At 41.0% G+C, this 27,773-nt stretch overlaps 1 protein-coding gene across 1 annotated transcript in view; it reads right to left on the reverse strand.

Annotated features, from left to right (window-relative positions):
• Nucleotides 1-27,567, reverse strand: part of LOC122800353 — a 422,686-nt gene extending 395,119 nt beyond the window's left edge. Inside the window, exon 1 of the mRNA XM_044069802.1 lies at nucleotides 26,735-27,567. Coding sequence (XP_043925737.1) covers nucleotides 26,735-27,244 — 510 coding nt within the window. The 5' untranslated portion in view covers nucleotides 27,245-27,567. The remainder of the gene's footprint in view (nucleotides 1-26,734) is intronic.
• Nucleotides 27,568-27,773: the final 206 nt, after the last annotated feature.

Consider the following 27,773-nt stretch of genomic DNA (forward strand, 5'->3'; position numbering starts at 1 on the left):
CCATAAAAGTGTTTAGAATAGACAGATCCTATTCTCCAGCGCTATAGCCAAATTATGGAACCCCCCACAATAACCTCTCTACCATCATGCACCCACTTCAAAGCTTTACTTAAAGCGCACCTAAAAACATGCTGGCTATGCCCCTGTAACTCTCCCCTCTAACTTCTTCCACTCCATCTACCCTCTACCTCTCTTCCACCCCACAAACTACCTTTGATTACAGCAAGCTCTGATACTTCCATGCCTATCTACTTATTATATGATAGTAACTTATTGTAACAATTGTTAATATCTGCTATGACTTCGTGGATAGAACAGATGCTAGTTATCTACTGAATGTACTATGTTCTTAATCTGTAACTATGTCTGTAATATTTTAATTTGTGGAGCTTTTCTCCCCGGGCCTCCGCTGAAAATGGACCTGCGTCCAGTCGGACATTCCCGGTCAACAAATGTAAATAAATAAATAAACAGACAGATCTATAATAGGGCGCCAGGTGCCCCCTTTTTTGGGTACCAGGAAAAGTCTTAAATAAAAACCTAGGCCTGCCTGATTTGCAGCAACTGGCTCTATAGCCCCCATAGTCAGTAAAGAAGAAATTTGAGTTTCTACCTCTGCCCTGAGAGTTCTGGGTATGCCTGGGAACCCTTGTAAAAACAGGGAAGGTGTGAAAGTAAAACTTGTAACCTTGGTTTACTATATTGGAGCACCCATTTGTAGTCTGTGATGGTAGACCATACCTCTGCGAACCTGGCTAACCTTCCCCCCAAAGGAAGCCTAGGGCCCACAGAGGTAGGCACAAGAAGGCCAGAGTCATTGAGAATGCTTGCTTTGGGAAGCTGGCTTAGAATTCCCCGATTTAGCAGAAGAGGAATGCCACTGTTTAGCCCTTTGAGGGGCAGATGCCTGCCCTCTGGAAGATCTGAAACCCTTGGGCCCTTGAGAAATAATTTCTGGATCAGCCGTAGGGTTCTTAAAAAAGAATTGATGAGATTCAGGAACCCTGCAATACCTATCCAGTTTTCTGGGGGCAGGAGTAACAGAATTAGGAGTTAAAGAATTTTCCATGAAAACATCATCCACAACTTCCAAAACTGGAGGTATAGCCAGAGGCTTATGCTGTGGCAAATCCAAAAATTCCCCGATTCTTTTTAGACTGTGGAAAATCCTGACATTTCCATTTAAAATTCTCCCTAAGGATATTCAAAGTATCCCCAAAGGAAAAATCTTCAGTAGGGGAGGCAGAAGGGAGAGAGTCTTCAGCATCAGAATACTCAAAGCCAGAAAAAAAAATTGAGAATGTCCCTCTTCACCAGCAGACATACTGGAAATCTCAGAATCTGAGACAAACAAAACATCAGGCAATAATTCCCTAGTCCTCTTAGAAGGGAGGGGGGGGGGGTGAGAGCCCCTAAATCAGGAAAAGAAGATCACCAGCCATCTTTATCAACTGGGAGTGAGGCACAAGAGTGGAGGCCAACACCTGCTTGCGAGAAGGTTTGCAGCTGGAAGGTTTACTAGCAATGCGGAGGGACTCTGGAGGCCTTGCAACTGCAGAAGTCTGAACTAAGGTAGTCGTTCTGGTTCTGGTCTCATGTCGAAAAGAAGAAGCGTCAGTAGCCGGTGCCTGCAAAGCTGCTCCGGACCCATCTGAGGTGGCGACAGGCGGACGGTCTGAAGACGAAAAGACAGCCTACTGCATGGAGGACTCGGCAAAGGCTTGCGGCTGAAAATCTGTGGACTGCAAGGGCTGCGAAAGTGCCTCGCTGACTACCTCTGTGCTGACTACCAATTTCACCGGTGCGTCGTCAGCAGATTTAACCCTAGGTCTGTCGCGGTCCTTGTCTTTGCGTTTCCTAAGAATATCCAAAGTCGGGAGACCAGAAGACCCCATACCGACGAACTTAGGCCAGACTCCGGGAATGCTTATACAAAATCTTAGCTCTATGCATATGGTACGTAGGTTAAAAGAAGCACAGAGATTGCAGTTAGGGACGTCGTGCTCAAGGCCCAAACAATAGGAATGGAAATCACGGTACGGAATCTGTCTTCCACAGGCAAGACAGTTATTAACTTTATCTGCAATTCATTAAAGCAAGAAAAAGAGGATCCCCAACGGGGTACTTATCTGAAGGAGTCTTCAACTTGGTAGTCAGAAAGCAAAACGAAGGTAAACGTCCGACCGGAACTAGTGCAAATTGCATCTGCTTCGGGCTTCGTGGCAAGAAAGACTGAGGAAATAGCGTTGGCTGCCTCCCTTTATACCCGACGTTCTGACATCAGTTTTACAACCAGCAGCAGCCGACGTCATATACCAAGGATTCTAGTATTCGTGCCGACTGAGGGCTACTAGGAGCCATATTAACACATATGTGAGGACTGCAACAGTGAAACAAAGATCATCAAACCATGCACAGTAATCGCAAACATAACTTTTACACTCAATGGCTTCTCCACCTTTGTAGCAGACTTGCACCGTCCATAAAACAATGCCTAAACTTAACACATTTAAGGGGCCCGGATAAACACTTTGTTCCCAACCACCAAAAGCTTCTAGAAACTCAGTCCGCAAGCTTGCTACTAAACCTATGAACTTGCAGACCACATCTCCTTTAAACATATAACAAAAGAAAAATCTGGTCTCTAGACAATGTACAAGTTATTAAAATTGTTAAAGAAACAGATGGAGAGACAAGGAGCTGGCTGCGTTATGATCTGGACACAGTGCACTGCAGTTGCAAATGGAGCTGACAAAGAATAAAAAAAGATGAAGGGGGGGGTTGGGCAACAAGAACAGCTGGAAAACACAGGCCAAGGCAACGGGAAGGAAAATATAGAGCAGAGCAGAAGAGATCAGTTTACAGACTAACTCACACAAACCTTTTTTCGTCAATACTTCTGTGTACAAAATGTTTGACAATACAGACTCATAAAGTCTCTTATGTAATCAATAATATCAAGCTCTGTCTACTGCAGCCACATGCTCAGAGATAGGAGATGCATCAAGAAACACTCAAGTTCAAGTCCAAGCCCATCTAATTTCAACAAAAGTTAAGAAAAAAAATATTCATACCAGTTGTTAGTACACAGCATGGTTCCTTAGGAGGAGACAAGTGCACATAATGAAGCAGTGCTTACCCAATAGGTTCACAGCACTGCAGGTCAATGCCTTGACACTAGTTCACATTTACAGCTCCAAGACCTAAAATCAAACAACGAACTTCAAGGCATTGGCACTAGCCCTGAAAAAAGATACACATAAGCATATGATCTTAAAAGCAATGATAACATATGAGGCAATTACAACATGCTCATACACAGCTGAAAGCCTTACTTTGTACCTTACAAAATTTCACATTTCACCCTTTGTCCAGATGTAACAACACTGGGTACATTTGAAATACAATTAATTTGTGTAACCCTCCGACATCACAAAGAGCTTGTAATTTAAACCAAACTATGCCCCTAATCATTTATGTTCTGTCAAAGACAGATTTGCAAAAAACTAAAAATAAATAAATCAATAAAACATAACACACACATATATGCATACATATATAATACACACAAACACATACACAAAATACATATAAATAATGGTTTATAATAAATATAAATTGCACTCAGGAGTCATTCTCAGACTGTGTGCGCAAAATCCCATTTTATAACATTGTTCTACCATTTGTGTTTACCCAATGTTGGCGCTAAGGTCCACTTAAATCAGGAACATGTACTACTAATCAGCCAAGTGCCAGCTGTCTGAATTGTACAAGATACCTATTGCAACTGAAAGAATAAGAATTTTAGTAAATTTGGTTTAAACCAAACTTTAAACACCTCTGTCATATCTGCATTGCGTCTCATGTTCATTTACATGTTATCAACATCCAAAACATGAACCTTTGAAAGGTGTACTACTGCCTGGCAGGACCAGCCTTTGGCCAACTGGTGGCCTAGACAAAAGGTCTTGACAGCACCCCCCCCCCCCCCAACACCACCCTGTGCCCTCATCCTGGTTTACCTACACCATCCAGATTGCTGGAAAAGCACTCCTGTTACAGTGGCACCCAAGGCAGGCGCCTAGTTGGCCTATGACTAAGGCTGACTATGCTGCCTGCAGTAGGTAAGGTGAAGTGCACACCAAGTAGGAAACCCCCATCAGATAGGTCTGATGCTTCACTTTCTTATTCCCAGGATTAAAAGAAATAAACTAAATGAGAATGCCCCATTTTTTTTCAAATGAATAACTGAATTGGGCAATTAAAATATGTGAAACAGTATTCGCAAAACTGAATGGCAAGTATAAAAAGGCAGACTTCAGCAGGTAACCCAAAAAATGTTCACGAGGATTAAATACATTACATATACAGGGTATTCCAAAAAGTATCGAAAGACCCAAACAACAATCAAAAGGTAGATGATGCAAATGCTGGCTTGTTACTATGTAGGCACAGAGGAATATCCTTGGGGGGGGGGGGGATTTTTTTCTCAAAGAGGTATGCCCCCCCCCCAAATCCTAATGGTAATTATATATACTAACTCTGAAATTGCACAACTGCAGACCTTGCAAACCTGTTTACTCTCTGGCGACATCTGGGAGTTTTTTCCATTAATGATTTTAACCGGTCTTAGACACACACACACACACACACACACACACACACACACAAGCACCTGGATAAGGGAAAGTGACAATGTCATTCCCTTTTCCTCATGAAGAACATATATTTATTTAGTTATAGAGGGAGGTGGACGAGCCCTTCACGTTTAATTTCCCATTTTTGAATGCTGTTGACTGTTCGGTCATTGACTGCATTGTTAAAAATAAACAAAACACATCCCCTATAAATGGAGAAGTGCACTGCAGTGTGGTTTCATAATTTCTGCAATGGTGAAGGCAGGGAGGAGGGGCATTCTCATGCTTGGGGGAAGGGACAGTATTTCTCACCTTGTCTGCACCATGGTTCCACCACTGTTGAGCAACTGTGCAAGTCATTTGACAAGATGGTGCTCTCGGATCATCCCTGAAGAGACACCTATGTGCAGCAGGCTGGAAACAAAGCCACAGCTGTTTTGATGTCTTTACCTGTTACTGAGAAACCATTTCAGAGAATAGCTATGGACATTGCTGAACCTCCAAGTACACAAAGTTCAGAAATACAACTTAGTGGTGAATTACTCCACCAGGTAACCAGAAACAGTGGCTCTGCCTTTCGCTAAAGCAGAGAAGGTAAAAAATGCCTTGCTAGACATTTTTAACAGGGTGGGTTTTTCTAGGGAAATAATGATGGATAGAGACATCAACCTTATGTCAAACCTGCTGGCTTGTTTTTGGAAGTATAACACCTAAACAACTAGCCAAAACCTTATTGGTCTGACAGATAAGTTTACAGCTACAATGAAGGCCACACTGACAGCAATTGTAGAGTAGTTCAAAAGGGAGTAAAGTGAAGTATCCACCCAGTCTCCTCTTCACATACAGGAGAAGTGCCCCCAAAAATCCACAGGCTTTTCACCCTCTTGGCTACTGTATGGTCTCAGGGCAAGGTGGTCTCTGGATTTAATCTGTGATGAGTGGGAGCTGTGTGAGACTTCCATAAAAAATCTGTTGGGAGCTGTGTGACATTTCCATAAAGAATCTGTTGGGGAATATGTCCTAAACCACAGGACTAGGGTTAGGGAGCTCATGGGGATGGCTCAGGAGCACCACTCACAAGCAAAATAGCAGCACAAAGTCTGGAATGACAGGACAGTCAAAGCCAGAGAGACAGCATTCTGTAGGTCAAAAAGGGGATAGTATTCATTTCTGAGAGCCACAAGAAGGTACAGGCAGCCTAAGAGGATCATTCCACTATTGTAAAAAGGGTGAGTGATGTCAACTACATGACAGAAATGCAAGGCAAAGGCACAAATTACCATGTCAACAAGATAAAGCCCTACAATGGCACAGAAGCCCTATCTGCAGTAGGTTGCAGGAGGAGCCAGAAGGGGACATGGAAGTACAGCCTTGGTGATGCTTAGCCTGCCACCTTGTTGGATTGTGTGGTCCGCTCCCCACCATCACCTAGCCAAACCCCAAAATCTTAGCAGTGTTGCAGGAAATTTGTGATACTGAAGCACCATGTGGGCACAAGACCCAAGTGACCCATGGTATGAGAACTCAGACATGAATCAAACACCTTTAAAGGTTCTACTTATTTATTTATTTTACATTTGTTAACTGGGTAGAGTCCGGCTGGGCAAGTAGACCGTTTTCAGCAGAGACCCGGGGAGATAAGTTCCATAACAGTACAAAAATCCATAACAACATCCATAACAACAGTACAAAAAGATTACAAAGATTTTAAAAAGATTTACAAACGATATACAAAAAGTTTGACAGTTGCCAAAAATCACAATTTGCAAAAAGGTGAATGTAAAACAAAAAACATTACATTTAGCCAAGAGTATTACAGGAGCATAGCCATTGTTGAGTAAGGTATTCCTTTCTGGTGATTTTTGAAGCTATGACGATCTGTGTTTAAGACATTCTGGGGTAATAGGTTCCACTGTTTGGCTACTTTGAAGGAGAAAAGAGAGTCACCAAAATAATTATGGGACTTTGCAACCTTATCGGATGATCTGGGTTGGTATTTAGTTACACGATCTGGGTTGGTATTTAGTTACACTAGGTTGGAGAGTGAAGGGCAGTTTTCAGGTTTGCGGATAATAGAGTGGGCAGTGATGAGCCGATTGGGAAATTCAATCCAATGTAATCTTTGAAAAGCAAGGCAATGATGGGTCCTGTTGGGTATATTAGCAGCACATTTTGCTATTTTGTTATAGCAGGAATAAAGTATAATAAACCAGAGAATAATAAAAAAAAGAATGATGTAAAGGACTGATACAATCTACCAGAATTTGTAGAAAAAGAAAATACCAGATGATTAAATGGGCAAAAGCCAAAAACATACAAGTATGGGGGGGGGAGTCTGGGTCAATATGAACAAATGTAATTTGTCATTCAAACATGGTCGAATGAAAATGTTATTTTGCATATATTCACATTAACTTGCTATTACACTTCTGTTAAAAAGATTCCAGACTTGTATGCAGAATGCTTGTGATGGACACTAATTATAGGATCATTCTGCTGCCGTTTTCACAACAAAATCAAGTGCCAGAATAAGAAAGATTTTGTCTTTCCCCCATGATGAAGGGACCTCGGAGTTGGTATACGCAACTGTCAGAGGGTGGAGGCATGTTCCACTTGCAAAAAATAAAATATACATATATTTTCATAAATGCTATTTGCACTTGGGAGGTTTTACTTAATTTATGTTCTCATTTCCATGAGACAAATCACAGCTCACAGACATTTAGAAGTTATTTTTGTTAAAAAAATATATATATATTCATACATCACTCAGTTCAGTGCTGAATACTAAAATTTTCTAAAACAAGATGATCATACTTTTATACTCATCTGAACATTCTGAACTTATACTTAAAGATCATAGGAGATTACTAAAATAACAACCTAGAGATTATTTCAAGCCTAGCCATTTCATCCCAATGTAATACCACGGAAATGCTAGTGAATACCCAAGACTGCATTTAGTACTGACTGCTCAGGTCCAGGAAGGTTGTAGGAGCTATTCCAGACAAGAATTTATTGTGCCCCATCTACTCGTCCAGGTTCCTCTTGAACAGTGTCAAAGAGGTGCTCCGCTTCACATGAATTGACACTCTATTCCAAAGATAAGCAGTCGCTGGGAAATAAGTAGGACATGCTGGAGGGACAGATTTTAAGTCACAGGGCTATATTTAAGTTCCTGAACAGGCAGCCCTAGTCCTGTTTGACTTACGGATGTGCAGCAAGTTCATTAGGTCTGGGTCTGAGATTGCTCTGTAGACCAGGCATAAGTCTCCCCTAAGAAGTCCTTATGATAGAGTACAGTGACGGGGACTTTAGTCAGTCTATGTAAGGCACGTGCTGGAGTCCCTTAATCTTCTTTGTTAGAAACCTCTGCGGTCTCGCCAATTGCTGCAGGTGCTTTGTACGGTACCTGCTGAACGGTACAGAGGGGGTTATAACCTCTTTTGCTCTTGAGGCAATGCCTTTACTAATCAAGTGTGCTACGTAGAAAGCCCTCCTTTCTATAGTAGACACGATGGTCAAAGTTAAGGTTGCAGTCAACTTGTGACCCCAGGTCAGAGTATTTCGAGTATTGTTGTTGATTTGATAGTGTGAAGGGACATTGTATGTGCTGAACAGAATTATGATGCATTTCTTTTGCATTCATTTTCAGACCATGAGTAAGACACCATTTGCTGGTCTGTGTAAGACCCTCCTGGAGTATACCTACATCATTTGGGGATTCAATAATTGCACCCAGTCTGCAGTTGTCTGCAAACTTGGTCAGCCATAAACCCTTAGTCCTGGCCTGAACTTCTGAGATGTACATACCAAACATTAGGGGGCCCCATCACGGATCCTTGTGGCACCCCACTGCTACCAGGTCTGTTAGTTCATGTGGAGTCACCCACTTTGGTAGCGTGTGCCTGGTTTGTGAGACAGCTGGCAACCCATCTTACAATGAAGGGTTTTACATTCAGTTTGCTAAGGTTATCGGTAATGCCAGAGTGTGGGATTGTGTCGAAAAGCCTTTGCCAATTTGAGGTATGCTGTGTGCACAATCAGCTCTCATCAATGGCCCTGGTCACATTTTTGAAGAACTACACCAGATTTAACAGACAGGGTCTGCCCTTGATGAAGATGAATTGGGCAGGATCCAGGGTTTGGAGGTCGCCTATATCTTTATTTAGGAGGTCCATAATGATACGTTCTATGACCTCACAGATGAGGCTGGTCAGGCTTATGGGTCTGCAGTTCTCCGAGTCTGTTGCTACACCTCCTTTGTGGAGTGGGAATAATGGTTGCTGTTCTCCATTCAGCATGAACAAAGTCTGTGATTAGGCTACTTAATGTTGACGCTAGTTCATGTCTTAGCCTGTTTAGAGGACAGCCTGGGATGTCGTCTGGTCCAACAGTGGCTGTACTTTTTTGCATTGGACAAGGCTTTGATGACCTGCTCTTCAGATATGTAGGGTGGGGAAGGTTTATGATAAGTTTGGAGGGGATAAGGGAGTGAAATTTTTGCCAAACTTATCCGCTAGCAGGCTTGCCATATCTGTCAGGTTAGTGTGCGCAATGCCGTTGGTCACTAGTTCTGCACAAGCTTGGGTCCTACCTTTTAGGCTACGTGCTTGCTAACTCTTTCTCAAAGAAGCCCTTAGAGGATTTGGCAAGTTTTATTTGCTTGTCGAGGCTGAGGAGGATGCTTTTCCATTGTTGGCACCTTGCCTTTGGCTTCTTGGACAGCAACTTTGTGCGTCTATTGTAAAGTTTGCTTATGCCAAATGTTCACCATGGCAGCTTATCTTTACTTGGGGCTCTGGCTTTGATTCTTTCTGGTATAGCCAAGCCTATACACTTGAGCAAGTGACTATACAGGGCTTTAGTGTAAGCTTCAGTGTAGTTACCAGTTTCAGCTTGGGGGGGGGGGGGTTGGAATGCATTTATACCTTCACCTAGGAGGTATAGTTAGCCTTGGTTAATTTTTTTAGTATGATTTCACCCTTTGAGAGTTATGGTGTTAGTGCCAGCTCGAAGGTGACTGATTTGTGGTTAGATATGAACAATGAGGGTCTGACCATTGTGGCAGTGCATCTGTTTGACATGTTAGTGAGGACCACATTTAGTAGGTCCGTTCCTCTTGTTGGGGTATGAACAATTTGTTCAAGGGCATTTAGGTTAAAGTCAACAAGCTTTTGCACTAGTGACTTACGGCAAACGTAGGTTTCCCAGTTGATGGTGGAATAATTAATATTAAAATCTGTAACCAGAGTGTTAAGTGACATTTGGATAGCCTCCAGTTTGGTCAAGTAGGCTTAATGTGCATCATGACCCATGGAGGGGGATCTACAACTAGCTATGACTTGAATGGGAATCTTACCCACTGTAACCTGAACCATGGAGTTGTCAAGTTTAACTATATGGGAGATGAATGTATCCTAATATAGAAAGAAACACTGCCTCCTTTGGCTCTCACACATTCATTTTGTGGTTTGAAGGTGTGGAATGCATTGTAGCCTTGCAAGGCCGGGGTACTCTTTACAAGGCCTTGAACATGATTTTTCTAAAGCAGATGATGTACAAAAGTACCTCAATTTTTTTTTTTTTTTTTTGGGGGGGGGGGGTATACGAAATGCTGAAGCATAAAACTGAGAGGAAGCCTTGTTGCTCCATATCTGAAAATGGAAATTGCAACTGCTATCAAACCATGACAAGATAGTGAAAGGGATATTTACTGTGCATCTGATTCATTCTGCCTTTACAGTGTGAATATTTTTCCACAATAAAATACTAACAGAATAAAATGGAAAAAAGATTTCCAAAGCATACCTACTCAGCATACCTACTCAGTATTACACAAATAAATGAAAGTATTTACTCATTTTACTATTTCAGAAGCCTGACTAAATCATATAATTTTAAAAGTTTAAAGATGGGGTTCAAATAGCAATTCAATAGTATAAATAGGGCGCACCATTGAATGTCGGCACTCAAGAATGTCAAGTGCCACCAAGCAGAAAGAGAGACTAAAAAAGCATTAGAGAGCAATTTTCAGGATTCACTCTTCTAAACTTCTTTTTGCAGGTGGGCAATCTCCCCCACACACCCAAACTTACATATACCAACTCTTAGAGACTGCTATACCTAGGAGAAAATGAAATGTTTTGAGAAATGGCATCTCAGACTTCGTATATTATACGCAAGACCATTCTTTTGGGCAGTCCCATATTTTAGGGCTCACTCTAGTGGGTCCCGACATTTCAAATGATTACCTATAAATAGCCTTACCAATTTCCAATATGGTATCTTTTGGCCAACGATCACTATTGCATTAGAAAATGAAACCTTCTACATAATGTATTTAGAAAGGGAAAAAAAATTCTCTAGTCGAAAACTCTATATTGAACATCCGCCACTGCATTCTCTGGATGGAGACATTCAGATCCCTTTGATCATGTCTTTTGCTATCCACTCACAAAGCCAAACAGAAAAATTTTTGACCCCAATGCCACCCGCATGTGTGAAAATGCAGGGGACAATATGTGAAACAATTAAATTTTCTGCTTGATTGATAATTTAATAATTTAGCGGATACCAAACTGCTTACAAATGTGAGGCATTTCTTCAACAAACTAATCAGCACACCATGATGTACCTTCTAAATTGTAAGAAAAAGCAAGAGACTTACAGTGACCAGCATCTGGCTTTGGCAGCATTTTTAAAAAAATAATTTTTCTGCCAAAAGCATATTTTGCTTTATAGTGTTTTAATGATTTTAAGCCCAAAGATGCACACTGGAAAATGGTAAGGCTATTTATACTACTGATTTGCCACTTTAAACATGATAAAAACACAGGACTAACGTTACCAAATGTGTGTGGGCAGCACACACTTAGTGAAGTGGCAACATTCAAAATCTCTAAAACTTCACAAAATACACCAGAGTCTTATCAAAAGTCAATGTGACAACTTATACTTCCTACATGTACAGGAGACAACAGTTCTGTAGTTTACCAAAAGCTATTTTCCCAGTGGACAAATGATGTTCATTTGGATTTTTGGTTTACCACTGATGTTCAGACGAAACGAAAACCATTGTTGGTTTGCACAGTAGTTCTGTAGTTTAGCTTTCCTCTGAACACATACAGTAAACTCTCAATTAACTGGCACCCATGGGGATTGGTAGATACCGGATAACTGTAAATTCTGGTTGCTGGAGAGTTACTATTAAAAATAGGCCTGACTAATATTGTACCCTATACTGTTTGTTTGGTTTGACTTGTTCTTGGGTTGGGGAAAGGGAATTTATTCCTAGCTTCCTTTTGAAAAATTCAAACTCTAGAAACGTAAGATATGTTTCTGCAGGGGGGGGGGGGGGGGGGCAAAGTGCAACACATGAAAATCGTACTGTACTTCTTCGATTTTTTTTCTGGTTGCTTGAGTTTACTGCACATGTATCACACTGCTAAATCTGCAGGGCTAGCTTAAGTTGTCAAGGTACCATGTAATGCATCTGTCTCCCCGTTGCACTTTATCTGCTGGTAAAGATTTTAGCTCCCTGGTTCTATTACTTGTAAAACTATTGGACTCAGAGATGCAAGAGAACCAGGACAACAAACTCTGAGCATGGAAGGCAATGAATGCATAGCTCTTCCCTCAAGAGTCTGTAAGATACTAGCTCCTTCTCGTTGCCTATAATCTCTTATCAATCCATGGGGTGGGGGGGGATAACCACAGTAATTGTTCTTTCATTATTTTCATGCATTACACTTTTCCTTCTCCTGTTCTCCCGTTCGATTCTCGGCTGAAGTGCGGGGAGTGCCTTCTGTGTGGAGTCTGCATGTCCTCCCCGCGGTTGGGTGGGCATTCGAAAGACATGCGTAAATGGGCGTGCCTTCATTGAAGGTTGAACATCGAGCTGGCACCTCGGCGTTTGTCAACATCTACTGCCAATCATTAGCAGACCGGAGTTCCGCTGTGGTGACCCCTAACTGGGAAAAGCCGAAAGACAACAACACTTTTCCTTCTCCTGAACATTATTCTGCATGTATCAGTCCCCAAAATTCCATTTCTATAAAATATGCTTCTTTCTTCTTCTAAAGATCCCACCCTACCCTGGTCTTTTTTTTGCTCCTTCCTTTGCAATATACTTGATTTAGGTATATCAGCTGCTTTTCTGGCACACAATAGCATTAAACTTAGTAAGGTCTTTTGTCTCACAATTCAGATCCTACACTCCTGCTCAAGAATCATTTCTCTGTTCCCCCAATATTTCTGACAAAGTATTCCACAGATAATTTTTAAAATCTGCTAACTCCTGCACTCAAAAAAGTGCTTTCAATTAGCTCTCTCGCTATCATCACACCTCTAGTCTGTTTAGAGTATAAAATAGATATACAAATACTTATGATTAAGATGTGAAGATTTAGTAAAGATATTTGAAAAGATAATCAGCCTAATCAATGCTGAAAGTAAGAGAATAGTAACCTTTAGACCTGGACATTTCCTTGCCACTTAGCAGTTGTTGTTTGTCTTTCGGCTTTAGGTTAGGGGTCGCCACAGCAGAACTCCGGTCCACTAATGACTGGCAGTTGGGTACAGAGTAAAAATATTTTTTGATCACTGTTGTCCCATGATGACTGAAAGGGAGGGAGTTATCAAGCCATGATCCAAGACTCCCAACATTTTACTTCTGAAGTGAGATATTGTCCATCTTGTTTGCCGAGGGGATGGGCTGCCTATCAAAGTAGACAATATTGCACTTAACGTACCACAACATGCTGACAGCAGCAGTTGCCAGTACCACCCTAATAAGTAGTGACGTGTGGCTTACACAAGCTCTCCTTCGAGCTTGTAAGGAATTACTGCCAGTTCCCTGACTTACTCAGCTGTATTCAGCCTCATTCCTAGCAGTGTCTGCTGTAAGAGGGCTATTCCAATGTCAACAACAGCATTTTCACTCCCCTTAACTGACATTCTTTAACATTCAATGTGGCAAGAGATTTCAAAATGTCTTTGCTCCCAGTCATGGCATATGTTTAAAGCCAGTTGAATTCCAAGCCCAAATTTACTCCTAGTAAGAGTGCTACACCGTGGGGATCAGTATCAAACTGGTAATGCTGAAACATGCTGTTAAGCAACTGCTATCCACACTACCCTATGCTGGAATAAATGCGAGGAAACAAAGCAAGAAAGCCTCAACAACCAGTTACTGCCCGAATGTATTCAGAGACAGCAGAGAACAGACCCACCTGCAACTATTCTCAGTTACCCTAACTGCTAACAAGCTGAACACACAGCTATACACCCATCACCTGTCACACAATTTATTTTTCAGTGTACAATTCACAGGTTACTGTTGAGAGCTAAAAACAACAATTTCCTTGTAAAGCTCCTTCAAGTCTGTTTGTCACATTTCTTGTTTAAGTTAGTAAAAAGGATCATCCAAGAGTTAAGAATGTAAAGCTCTTTAAGATTACGTCATCTACACAACATACACATCAGAAAAGAAAGCCAAGAGTCTGGCCCTCCACCCATCTCAATTTCCCCCAAGGGAAAAGTATTTCAGAATTCATTTAAAAACCTAATAGATGGCATATTAATACCAAATTCTATACAATCTGAGTCGGTGTCACTGTAACACATTTTCTTTTATTAACCAAAGGGCTTTCCAAATGTGGTTCGGTAGTCAAAGCAACTCTATTTCAGATTTAAAGTCTGTTGGAAATAAAAGCAGCACAAGCTAAACAGAAAGGAAATAACTGCCAAAGTCCTATGGTATGAAAACTAATTACATCAGAACATCCCTGACGCTTTCCATTGTGAGGAGTGGAACGTCTAATCATTACTGCCCCCTACAAGGGCTAAATAGTCCAGCTCCAGCAATTCTTCAAATAAAAGCCCAACTCACAGTGCAAGCCATCTGTAGGAAACTTCTATAAATTCACTTCAGGAGGGTTGTTTTTACTTCAAACTGCAGTGTTTGTTGTACATTGAGAGCAACACTGCCAATATAAAGAGCTGATTTTTTTGAATGGTAGGCACAGCTTCTGAATGTGACAACACAATTTTGTTATGCACATTACAACTGAAGCACTTTATAGCTGAAAAGATGTAGGCTGAACACATATCTTCATGAGTAAAACTATTCAGAAGCGCTGTAGAGTGCCTTCAACAGTGTGAATTAAGATTTGATATGTGCCATGGCTGCCAACATCACACACACACACACACACACACACACACACACACACACACAATCAGGGAGGGTCCAAATGAACAAAGCACAGACATCTCTAAATGAAGGAACCTGACCAAATGTACTGTGTTGTAAAGTCATAGAATTTAAATAAAATATGTTCTTTAACCAGACAAGTTAAATGGTCTGTCTCTCATCTATCAGAATTCTGCAAAGAAAATGACTAACTCAGCATAACAAAGACAAATACATTAAGTGACAGAGGAAACACTATTTGTAGTCTGTTTAAGCACTAAAGCTACGAGAAAGAACCAGGAAATCAATGTCAATTAGTCTCAAGCCACCAAAATGTAAATAGGTTGATTCATTTCCATTTGCAAAGTCTACACTGTGGGCATTACAATGGGTCCAGGCTACTGAGGAGATGAACCCAGCATGAGATGTCTCTTGTCACAAATCAAGACAAACTAGTCAACAGTAACAAAAGTTTTCCCTAGTGTATAAAAATAACATGGACACTTCAAATAACCATCACATCATCACCCAAGGATATGCTACCCAGAGTATACCCTCCACGCCACATTGATACGTCACTTGTGATATCAGAGTGCACTATAACGGCAGCCTGAAGTGACTTGCATATTACCTGTAATACCACACATACTCCTCACTCAGATGAGGAACAGCACCGTACCAATAATGCTCAAAGCTAAAGTACATCCAGGAAGGAGTGGACCTGGGAAAGTAGCTAAAGGCAAAATTATATAAAAGACAGAGACAGTGCTTGTAAAGCTACCTTTTGTTGGTCGCATACTACTACAGAGTTGCATGAGAAATCATGCAACAGTTCAGCTTTGTCATGATTGAAAATCAATATAATGAAACTCACATAGTGCAAACAACTTAAGACTGTGCAACATACTAACAAATGGTACAGTTTCCAGTTCATAGGCACTTACTCAGCTATTGATCTGGCAGGATCTTAAGCCTAGTCATGCATTCCCGTCATAATTTTTAGCCCTTATACTTTATAGTATGAATCTTCAAAGACTTGCCAAACAAGGATATATTGGGGTAATTGCATGTAACCCCTCCAAGAGGGCCACTGGTGTAAAACCAGGAGTGAATTTGCAATTACCCATATATTATTTCAAATATAACTTGGACCAAAGCAAGCGAAGTACTCTGCTTTTGAGGAACACATTTCAAAAAAAGAGCTATTCTCTTATTTATTTGACATTTGTTTACCGGGTTGGACCAACTGAGCCAGCAGCCCAATTTCAGTGGAGACCCACAGAGAAAAGCTCCAGAGTTGTACAGACCAATAGTAGTAATATAAAATGCAAGAAATATATTTACAAGTATAAAAAAAAAAAAAAAAAAAAAAAACACATGAAAAAACTTATTACTACAATTTGGAAAGAGTTTTTTTTTACAAAAAGAATGGCAATATTAGATGAGAGAGAGAGAAAAGGAAATAGTAAGCAGTGTTAACATACAACATATCTTGAGACGATATAAAAAGTAGAGCTAAATTATAACAAAGAGAATATATTTAATGTACAACATATACATATTTACATGTGATGTAGTAGCCTAGCTTGTGGTGCTACAAACAGTGTGTTTAGAGAAAGATGGAGGAGTGTAACGTCTGTGTACAGGATAGAGGAGACAAACATTACACACTTTGATATTTACCCTCCAGCATGTTACATTAACCTGGCAAAAGTCACTAAGGTCCCTCGAGTAGTTGTTTCTTATACCACAGAAGTTCCTAATGTACAGTATATCGGACAAAACAGGGTCTGTTTAAGGCTTTACATGCAAGGCTGAGGTGACCTCTCAGCAGCCATACAATACGGAGAAGACAGCCAAGGTTTTGAGACAGTATGTTTTTGATTTTTTTTAACCACAGATGTGCTTGTCGTCATGACAGCTGTGACAATTGTTTGGACGGGCACATACCGAAACTGGCATTATACCCAATAAAAATCGCCCTATTGAGATCAAAGTACAGTGGAACAATTACGTTCCACACCTTTAGATATCAGCTGAGCAATGAAAAAGGAATTCATTACAATAATGCAGAAATATTGATCAAAGGACAGTCCGTTGATAACATAGATACCCAGATCTCTAACTATGGAATCAATTTTCAGGGGAGTGTTGTCTATGTAATAGTTACAAAGGAAATTGTGCTTGTTGAAGGATATGATTATACATTCCTTGGCATTTAGTTCCAGACTGTGGTCTTAGCACCAATTATTTGTTTGGGGCAGGCGTTCCTATGGGATCCTGGTGTCCTCTGGACAGAATAGGGTGATACCAAGTTTGCCACAGTCTCAACACTAGCTTTGATCTCCGAGAAGTGAATGCCAAAGAGAAGTGGCCCAAGCTCTGAACCCTGGGGCCATGCCTGACAGTATTGCAGTTATTCTTCACCTGCAATAATCCTATTACTAAGGAATCTAGACAACTAAAAAGTGCACCCTTGAGCTCCCAATCCAAAAACACAGCTAGCAACTACCACACAAAAAAAATCTACTGGTGCAAACAAATGCTCTTCCTCAGCTTGTACTATCTAAAAGTTGCAAGTTTTCAGACTGATACGCTTCTCTGCTCCAGTCCAAATGCCCATCACACCTTTTTCAAGTGTCACGTTCACTGCTCAGAAGGTAACCACAACTTAACCATACTGCTCCCCACTCAGTACAATACAAAAAAATTTACATAACCAGTACAGGATTACATGCCTACCCAGCTGCAAAACAGCCTTCCATCAGAATCTCCAGAGAGAAAAGTTTTCTAAAACCTTGAACAGGCCATGAAATACATCAGCAGCACTAAATTCTGAAAAATCTGGCTGAATGTGTTCCTGTACAACAAGACTAATCATTCCATTTCTTCCACAGATTTCTGGTTTGGCCTGCAAATTAATCATCATTACTTATCAAGCAGATAATGCTCTCACCTGCGCTTACCCACCGTCACACAGTTTTACTCCTACCCCCTCCTCTTTTCCAAACACCCTTCACCTTTCCCCAGTCATCTGGGTAACTGCCCATGATAAAGCATCATGGACAAGTGTGATAAAAATACTGTGCTATTTTGGTGGGAGGATAGTTTGAATTCCATTAAAGAATACAATCAACTACCATGTCTGCACATTTCTTTATTTCTTACCCTAATTTTAACAAAGATCATATATGGCTAGTACTACAGGTCTCTGTTGTCAAAACTGCATCATACAACCACACTCCAAACTTCACATATGCAATGATCCTCTGAAGTACACAGACAGAAAGAATAATACTGATCCCATTAGAGCTTCCCCATCGCAGAATGACAGATAGAGACAGTTCATAATGTCACAGAGTGTTTATCGTTTTTTTGCCTAGCCTAATTCAAAACTGCAGTGACCCTCAGAACTAAATAAATTATTTCTTTTGGTCACTGGCACAGCCCGACTTGGCACAGAACCCATTTTCAGTGGAACCAGAGAGAAGAGCTCCAAAATCTAATACTGTACATACAACTGTACCTCATAGGTGTGTACTAGGCTAATGGGCCTGGGGCCTTTACAAGCCTAGTCCATAGGATTACCCTGGCATCGTGCCACCCGACCTTAGTTCTCAGTGCCTCTGTCGAGTAATGCCACTGGGGTGATTTTCTATTTCCCATCCACTCATCGAGATTTTTCTTGAAGAGGCCCAGTGAGGAGCTCTGCTTGACATGTATGGGAAGTCTATTCCATACCAAGGGCAGTCACTGGATTATGAACCTGTCCCTCCAGCATGTTCTGTTGATTGTGGTAATAAGACTGAGGTCTCTGGAATGTGTGGTGCACCATCATTATTTACAGCTCTTATCAAGCCTGAACTCAACACGGCTGAAGACTACATCTTACAAACCACAACAGTAAACCTCTAGAAAAGTAGATGAAAAAAATATATATCCTTAAAAATCAATAAAGTAAACTAAAACTAACTTTCTGCAGCGAGTTACTTCTGTGGTGATTTTTGAAACCTTTATCTGCTTTTTAGAAGGGAAACAGGAACTCACTCGGCTGAGACACACAGCCAGAAACTCATCAGGGGAAACTTGTCTTACTCTTAAATTGGTCATTGTGCATACAGTGTCCAGCAAATCTAACCACATTCAATTACACATATCACCAGTAGCTATGCTGACGTAGTTGGGCAAGATATAAACCTCTGCCACTAAGTACTAGGTGCACAGGGGTGGGAGACTGGTGGTTCTAGGGTAAATCTCTGTGTAAGATTAATAGTGGATCTTTTTTCTTCCTTTTTTTTGTTGTTAATCTGGCCTTACCACAGTTTACTCTACTCCCTGAGATTTAACATTTCCAGTATCTGCCCAACAGCACATGGATACACAGAACAGCAAGTGCATTCACACCTCCTCCACACACACACACACACACACACACACACACACACACACACACACACACACACACACACACACACACACACACACACACACACACACACAGTGTGTTTCTGTGTACACAATTAGCAAACACATATGAGAGGATTCAACACAAATGATGTAATTTCCCCTGCAGTATTTACGTCATACAAACCATTATCTTTTTAGGTTTTGCAGTACTCTTTCCAGAATTTTAGAAAACTATAACGAAGTGTGTTTTTGTTGTTATATTTTTTTACGTCAGACTACTATACTGCTAAATAGTTATACAAGAATCTGATCTGCCCTCGTAACATAATCCAAAACAACTGAGAAGCTTAGTTACTAAAGTATCAGTTTTTACTTTAAGGCACCTCTCTCCCCACCTTTTGTACAACATAAACTGCATGTCTGTAGTAATACTCATCCTGATTACATCAACAAATCAGAAAGCAATTTATTCGGCATATGTCACTCCACAAATAAGGTAAATAAAAACCTCTGGAAACATTTATCAAAGGGCTAACCTTTCGGGCAACCCCAACCTTGCTGACAGCTGCTAGTATAGAGTATAATATTTAAATCAAGACTCAGAATTGTTGGCCTTGTGAAATATTAATTGCAGTTACAAAGCATTAGCACACATGACTAGTAACTGATTAAACGTACCACACAGACTATTCTTCACTTAGCAGAATATAAATTATTTTTCCACTTAAAGCAAATAAGCCTAATCAAAAATAATTGATGAATGGTAGCAGCAGGTTCCGCTTACGCTATGGGATGCAATTCAGAGCTGTTTACTTGCTAGAACTTCCTGAGAGAATAAATGTAAAACCTACAATAAATACACCTACTGGCTTCATGCAATGCTAAGTAATGAATAACACCCCCAAGTAAAATGTCACATTTTGTTCAGCTGTTAGTTCCATACATTTTACTTTTCTTGACATGTAAAAGCAACTGCTACACCAGCACGCATGGACCCCCTCCAACTCTCACTGTAAAAGCTTAAAAAATGGAGACCTGAAAGATAGCACATTTGTTGCTACAGAAAGTAAACAATGCCAAAGTCCATAGCCATGGAAGATTAACCATGAGCTACTAGCTGTAGTCAGCAAAAACATGTAGCACAAGAATAGAGGAGGACCACACCTATTTCTTTATGCACAGCTTTAAGACTATTCCTGCCTAACAACAAAGATGTTTAGCTGCAATCACCGAGAAGGAAGTGGGACCACAGAAGGAAAGCTATCAGGCATTAAGCACAGTCTCAAATGGAATGGCAGGCCAAAAAGCAACAGTTTATTCTGAACAGAGTTCAACTATTCCTTTCAACCATTCCTGCTATGCACAAAAACATCTGTGGTATTAATCTGTTGTTATGACAAACATTACAAACTAGAGGATCACAGATCAGAATGTACATTTTAAAATATTTTCCAGGAAGAATTTGTAAATAATATGCAACTATATGGTTCATTGCCATGTGAAGAAACTGTGCAAGCTACAAAAAAATGAATTTCTGCCCTAACCCTATGACACAGGAAATCCTGACTATGTTCAAGAGTCCCAAGCTTGGTTAGTGACTTAGGCATTGCAAGAGTAGTGTAAGAGGGATGGGAGGCATAGACAGATAATTAATTTCAGCAGTATAGTGAAGCTAGGTGGGAATGTCAGGACACACATGAGGCACGGGAAGTATGTTCCACATAAGACAGATGGTGAAGGTCTGCTCTTAAGAGTTGCCCAAGGATTGTGCCACTATGTGGAGCTTCCTGGCGGCTGTGGAATAGAAGTGTTAAGGCAGACCTGCATGACTTCCCCACTGGCCACTCCCCGACACTAGACTCTCACCACAGGAGAGTGAATAGATTAAATGGGCTCTCACCCTCACTGTGGAACGAGTCAACTGTGTGCAGGTAGTGACAAGTCACTCATTCAGGATGGGGGAGAATGCAGGCAAATAAATCTGCAAAATGCAACAGCTGAAATATTATATAAAACTTGAAATCTACTATTTTTTTTTTTTTTAACTGACTACTTCAAATGTCTTCTATATTTATATAACAGTGAAGAACAGATCTACCCCTTGAGTAAGCTTGGATTACATGACATGTACAAATTACTTATGGGAGTGTTCACGTGCAGACATTCTGTTGCAAACAATACTATAGGTCAAAATAAAATTATATGCATATATCAAGCATCTGCGACCTGTGGCTCTGGAGCCGCATGTGGCTCTTCCACACCTCTACAGTGGCTCCCTGTAGCTTTAAAGAATGACCACTCTACCACACAACACACACACAACAATCGAGCAATGGACTTAAAGTTATGCTTGCAAGATGATAAGTTTACAAGAGCAATATTTAAAGTCCATCGCTCGATCGCTGTATATGTGTGTGTGTGTTGTATGGTAGAGTGCCCATTCATTTTTCAAAGCTATAGGGAGCCATTGCAGAGGGGTGGAACAGCCACTTGTGGCTCCAGAGCCACAGGTTGCAGAACCCTGTGTTAGAAGATGTCATGCCTAGTGGTTGTATGTGGAGTACATAGACAAGCAGCACGGTTACGTGGTTCCGAGCAAAAAGGAGATTTGATAGACCAGTTGATGAGAACGTAAAAAAACGACTGCACATATAGTTGATTGCTCATTTGTGCAGTATGGTCAATGTTTAAAATGGTGCATGTAAGCAAGACTACAGATGCAAGTGAATGTTTGAGTTGAGAGGTTCAGATGTAAAAATATGGAAGCTCTTACACAAAAACACACAGCTATAATGATTCTTCTCAAGTTAGGCTTCAAATAAGGAAAGGGGATAACGTTTTGGGTTGTGTTTGTACATAGGTTCATACTAGGCTATCTGCCCAAGGGCATTTATAAGCCTAGCCCAGAGTTTTGTGGCTTTCGCCACCCCTTTAGTTTGAAGGATACTGTGCCCATTATTTTGCTGTGCCTCTGTCAGGCAGTGACACTGAGATAATCTCTGGGGTATATCTGTGATCTCCCATACATTGGTCAAGATTTCTCTTGAACAAAGCCAGCGAGGTGCTCTGCCTCACATGTACCGGGATTTTGTTCCACAGCATAGGGAGTCTCTGGGTGATGAATCTGTCCCTCCAGCACGTCCTATTAATAACAGTGTCAAGGTTTAAGTCTCCCACCCTTGTAGTTCTGAGGGATCTAGATTTTTTGAGGTGAAGCATGTTCATCAACTCCGGGTTGGACATGGCCTTGTATGTCAGGCACAGGTCACCTCTGAGCAGACGGTAAGCGACTGAATAGAGCTGGAGTTCCTTCAGTCGGGCAGCATAAGACATCTTTTTGAGACCCTTTATCCTTTTGGTGAGGAACTTTTGGGGCCTTTCCAGTTGCTGCAGGTGTCGGGTCAGATACATTCCGAATGGGGCACTGTACTCAATCATTGGTCTGATGAGTGATGAGTACAGGGGGACGATGACCTCCCTTGATCTAGATGTGAATCCCTTCATGATCAGGTGGGCAATGTAGAAGGTCTTCCTAACTACTTTGGCAACGTGAGTGTCAAACGAAAGGTTACTGTCAACCTGGGTTCCCAGATCCCTGATAACCTCTTCTGTGCTTAGTGGATTGCCACCTATATGGTAGCTAGGGGTAACCTTGTTTTTCCTGAAGGGTATGACTATGCATTTTTTGGCGTTTAACTTTAGGCCATGGCTCTGGCACCAGTTATCCATTTCTATAAGACCCTATCTGTGTCAGATTTGTTCTCAACTATGGCGCCCAGTTTGCAGTCATCTGCAAACTTTGTCAGCCATAACCCTCCTGTGTTTGCTTGTACTTCTGAAAAGTAGATGCCGAACAAGAGTGGGCTCAGGACTGAGCCCTGTGGGACACCACTTGTGACAGGCTTTGAGTCTGACATAGCGCCAGCAACTCTGACCCTGTGGGTTCCATCACTTAGCCAGTTTGCAACCCATCTTGTGACGTATGGGTTTATATTTAAGCTGATGAGTTTTTCAATGATACCTGAGTGGGGTATTGTGTCGAAAGCCTTTGCCAGGTCGAGGTAGGCTGTGTGGACTGCCTTTCCCTCATCAATGGCCTTGGTGACTGTTTCGAAAAAGTCAACCAAGTTTAAAAGGCATGATCTGCCTTTGACAAAGCCAAACTGGGTTGGATCCAAAGTCTGCAAGTCCCCTATGTCTTTATTTATGAGTTCCATTATGATCCTCTCCATAGCTTTGCAGATCAGGCTTGTCAAGCTGATGGGACGGTAATTTCCAGGGTCGGTGGAGGCACCGCCTTTGTGAAGTGGGACCACAGTTGCCGTACGCCACTCCTTGGGTACGTATCCTGAGTTGAGGCTAAGATTAAACAGCTGCCCTAACTGCGGGTTTAATTCCTCATTGAGTTCGTGGAGCACACAACCGGGGACACCATCTGGTCCCATGGATGCTGTGTTTTTTGCCTTGGAGAGAGCAGTTCTCACCTGAGCGTTAGAGATGTTTGGGGGGCTACAATCCTCTGGTATAGATATCTCTCCTTTTGGGGGGGAGAAGTTTGCACTGAACCTGTCAGCCAGTATGTTGGCAATGTCTGTAGGTTCAGTAATTTTTACATCATTTTGAACTAATTCTGAGCGTGTACATGTGCGTCTTGTTTAGCAATACTGCTACAGAACATTTTCTTGGGTTGGGGGCTTCACTTCACCCTCCCTGCCTTACCTTTACTTATGTATGGTAACCATACATATTACATTACTAAAAAAATAATTCCTTATCAGTAAACACTACACAGACTGCCTGTTTTGAGTTTACCAGTTAGACTCCCTGCCTTACCTTTACTTATGTATGGTAACCATACATATTACATTACTAAAAAAATAATTCCTTATCAGTAAACACTACACAGACTGTCTGTTTTGAGTTTACCAGTTAGACTCCCTGCCTTACCTTTACTTATGTATGGTAACCATACATATTACATTACTAAAAAAATAATTCCTTATCAGTAAACACTACACAGACTGTCTGTTTTGAGTTTACCAGTTAGAGTTTACTCACAGAGTGTATCTATTAAGAGAAGTAGCCAATGATCCCCATCCCCCATATGCTGTTAGTAGTGTTCAGTGTAATGCACAACCGGTGTTTTGCACTTGGTTATTTTAGGGTCATAGTTAGCTTTTAAAATCTTATGAAGTTTGCTAGGGAGTGCAGTCTAAATCCCTAAGTGACACAAATCTACAACTACTACACTGAAAGCAGTCAGCTGAACAAAAATGTATATGTTAAACATCTGATGTAAAGACATGGGTCCCATGGTAAAATGTGGAAGATATTGTGGGCAAGGCAGTGTAAAGCCCCAATATCACCACAATGTTGCATCTGCTGTCCTACAGGCAGAAGGTACAGAACGATGTGTACTTCTGTTGTATAAAGATATATGTGCTTCTAATCTGTAGGAGGCCTACATATTTAACAGCTCTAGATAAACACTATGCAGCAGCATATTAAAAAATATATTTTTTGTTTATTTAAAAAAAAAAAAAAAAAAAAAAAAATCGGTAACTACTATTTATCACAACAATATCTTACTTTTTCAATATGGTATGCTTCTGCACATCTTGATTTTTGATGCATCTGTTATACTGCACTAAAAATTATGTGCAACTACAATTTACTACAAATAAAAGATTAAATAAAACATCAACGTAACAGTACTGAAACCCCCTTTCAAATGCATATGTCTGCTCAACAAAAATCCACTTCCCCACAAGTCAAAAGACATCACCCACATAGCAAAAGGGAATCCAAACGTTATGGCAAAGCACATACAGACTAAAAAGTTTCTACTACTAGATATATCAGACACACAAACAAATGCAGGTCACAGATAATCTACAGCAGAACCATAAACTCTGATGGGCAAAAAAAAAAAAGGCAGACAAATTCAGACCATCTACATTTTGGCTAGGATACAGAACCTACTTATGAACCTCTCAACTACTATGATTTAGACAGTTATGATTCTGACCCTCAGATTTACCCTTGCTCTTCTTAGAATGACTGATTTTATACATAATATTTGGCATGTTCATGGGTATGCACCTTATTAAACAAATAAAATAAGCTCATGCAAAAATTCCTTGCTACCAACATCACAACACTGTGCATACAAAGACCTTCTACTCTGAAACATAAGTGCACCTCTTTCTGACTCTCTGATATGATGTTTAAAGGACTTCTCAACTGTCTAGATTTTTGCCTCATGTTTTGGTCTTTTCCTAACAAAATGTGTTTTTCTTGCAAACAACTGAGGATTAAAAATCACAAAATAATGACACCCATTTGAATTTTAGACTTCATATCCTTCAGAAACTACATGCTGACAACTCCTACTGTTCTAGTCACTATCTAAACTTATAACAGCAATATTAAATATGTCCCTATTTATGGGCCTCTGTTGCCCATTATTTTAGCCTTTGTCCAGATTTTTTGCACTAAAAGGTTGAGAAGTATGAGGACAATGCTATACTTAATGCTTATAGGATGAGAGGTAGTACAATCTGCATTTTTTACTCCCATCATCCACCTACTATGCAACCGCTTTTTCAGTTGACTGATAACATGTTGCGAAAGGAGCGAGAGGTAAGCTTGTCAGCACAACAAAACAGGACCTGTTTGGATTAAGGGGATTTGTGTCAAGAGCTGTGCCTCTCAGTGCCAAGATCTGGGGTTCTGTCCTAACCTCTGGTTGCCATGCATGTGACCTTGTGTGTACATTTCTGAAATTTCAAAACATTTAATGTCATATATACCTCTCAACCTCTTGATACAAGAAATCTGGACAAAACCTAAAATAACAGTGGGCAAAATACGGACATTCTAAATACTACTCTTATTACACTTCAAGAATTCATGCTTACGCAAACCCTGTTATTCTATCAACTTTTTAAGGATGTAAGAGTAGCTTTGCCATAAAACCTCAAATTTTGTGAGGAACAGTCCAAAAATATGAGGGAAAAATCTGGGCAGTAGATGGTATAGCTCTCAATCTTTCATCTCCAAAATGAGGAACACTAGCCCTCATAATGTGGAACAAATGGGCAAAATGTAGAACACATACTAATGGCTTACTAACAGTTTCAACTAGGAAGGCCATAGGATGGTTAAAATATGCTGGTTTTACTTGGAAAGATCTTTTAATGTATTAATACGATTAATTTATATTTACCATGGATTTTACTTAAAAAGAATTCCTAACACTGAACGTGTGACAAGGTCTTTCAATGTGGAACTTTGAGGAACATAAACTTTTTAAGACCCCAAAAGAGGTACGTTCCTCGTAATGAGGTACACTTGAGAGGTACTATGCATCCACGTATAATCGTTTTTTATTGTGTTGCACTGATGCTATCATTTAAGCCATTACAATCCACTTTATCATTAATTAATTGGGGAGTCCTATAAACTGTGCAGTGTGGCTTACACTACAATTTACCTTTTCTCCACCATTTTTCAGTTTCTCATGCACAAGCTCCTCGCCATTCACCTTGTTCTCTGTCCCCTCAGTACCCGGGGTATCTGTGGAGGTGCTACTGCTGCTCTCTCGTCTCTCACTCTCTTGTTCTTGGGGTCGGGGCTGATCGGATTGTCCCCCCGCGTCGGGAATACCCCGTATATACTCCTCCCGACACTTCAGACCCAGGCGGCTCAGCAGCTGGTCTGTTTCCCTGTCAACGACGAGCAGGCGGACACGACCGGGCGGCTGTACCTCGCGGATGCGCCCTACCACCTGTTGATGACTTTCACTCTCTACATTCTCGCCGTTCACCTCTACCAAGCGGTCTCCGGCGCGCAATCCCGAGCACTCAGCCGGAGAGCCTTCTTCCACCAAGCGGATAAACTGGCCAATTTTACCCTTCTCGCCGTGCAGATGGAAGCCATAACCATCGGAGCCTTTCTCCAGGACACACAGTCGGGGTACCAAATCTGTACTGTTACTAGACATCTTGAACAGAGTCCACTACAATGTACTGAACCTCCCTGTAACAGGACACAAGCCGTATAACCGTCTTTCTGAAGTTCTCAACTCTAAGCTCTTAAGCAATGAAGTCACAGCGTTCCACTTCAACTTTCGAGCAAACTTGCTGAGATAGTAACTAGACAAATTAAACTGCAGTTTCACGGGAGGCAATCCGATCAACGAAAGTAAACACAGAATAAAATAATATAACCTCCACAGATTTTGCTGCGTACCACCCCAAATCCGCTACCGGACTTTTTTTTTCTTAGTACTGTCGGGAGGTGTACACGGCTAGACAATGCCAACCAGTCGTATTGGATGGGCGGAGAAATGCTAATTCCACTATAGCAGGTGGGCGCGGTAGCTAGCGTGGAACTTTACAGGAAGTTAAAATTCTGCAATGTAAAAAGTTTGCTTAGCTCTGAAACTCATTGCGTCTCTTAGCTTCGGGGTTTTTATCTCTTTACCATTTAGTGAAATGTGAAAATCGTGTATAATTTCATGAATTCAACGA

Source organism: Protopterus annectens, chromosome 4.part0 (assembly GCF_019279795.1).
Source record: "Protopterus annectens isolate FY-2018-M chromosome 4.part0, PAN1.0, whole genome shotgun sequence".
NCBI lineage: Eukaryota > Metazoa > Chordata > Ceratodontiformes > Protopteridae > Protopterus > Protopterus annectens.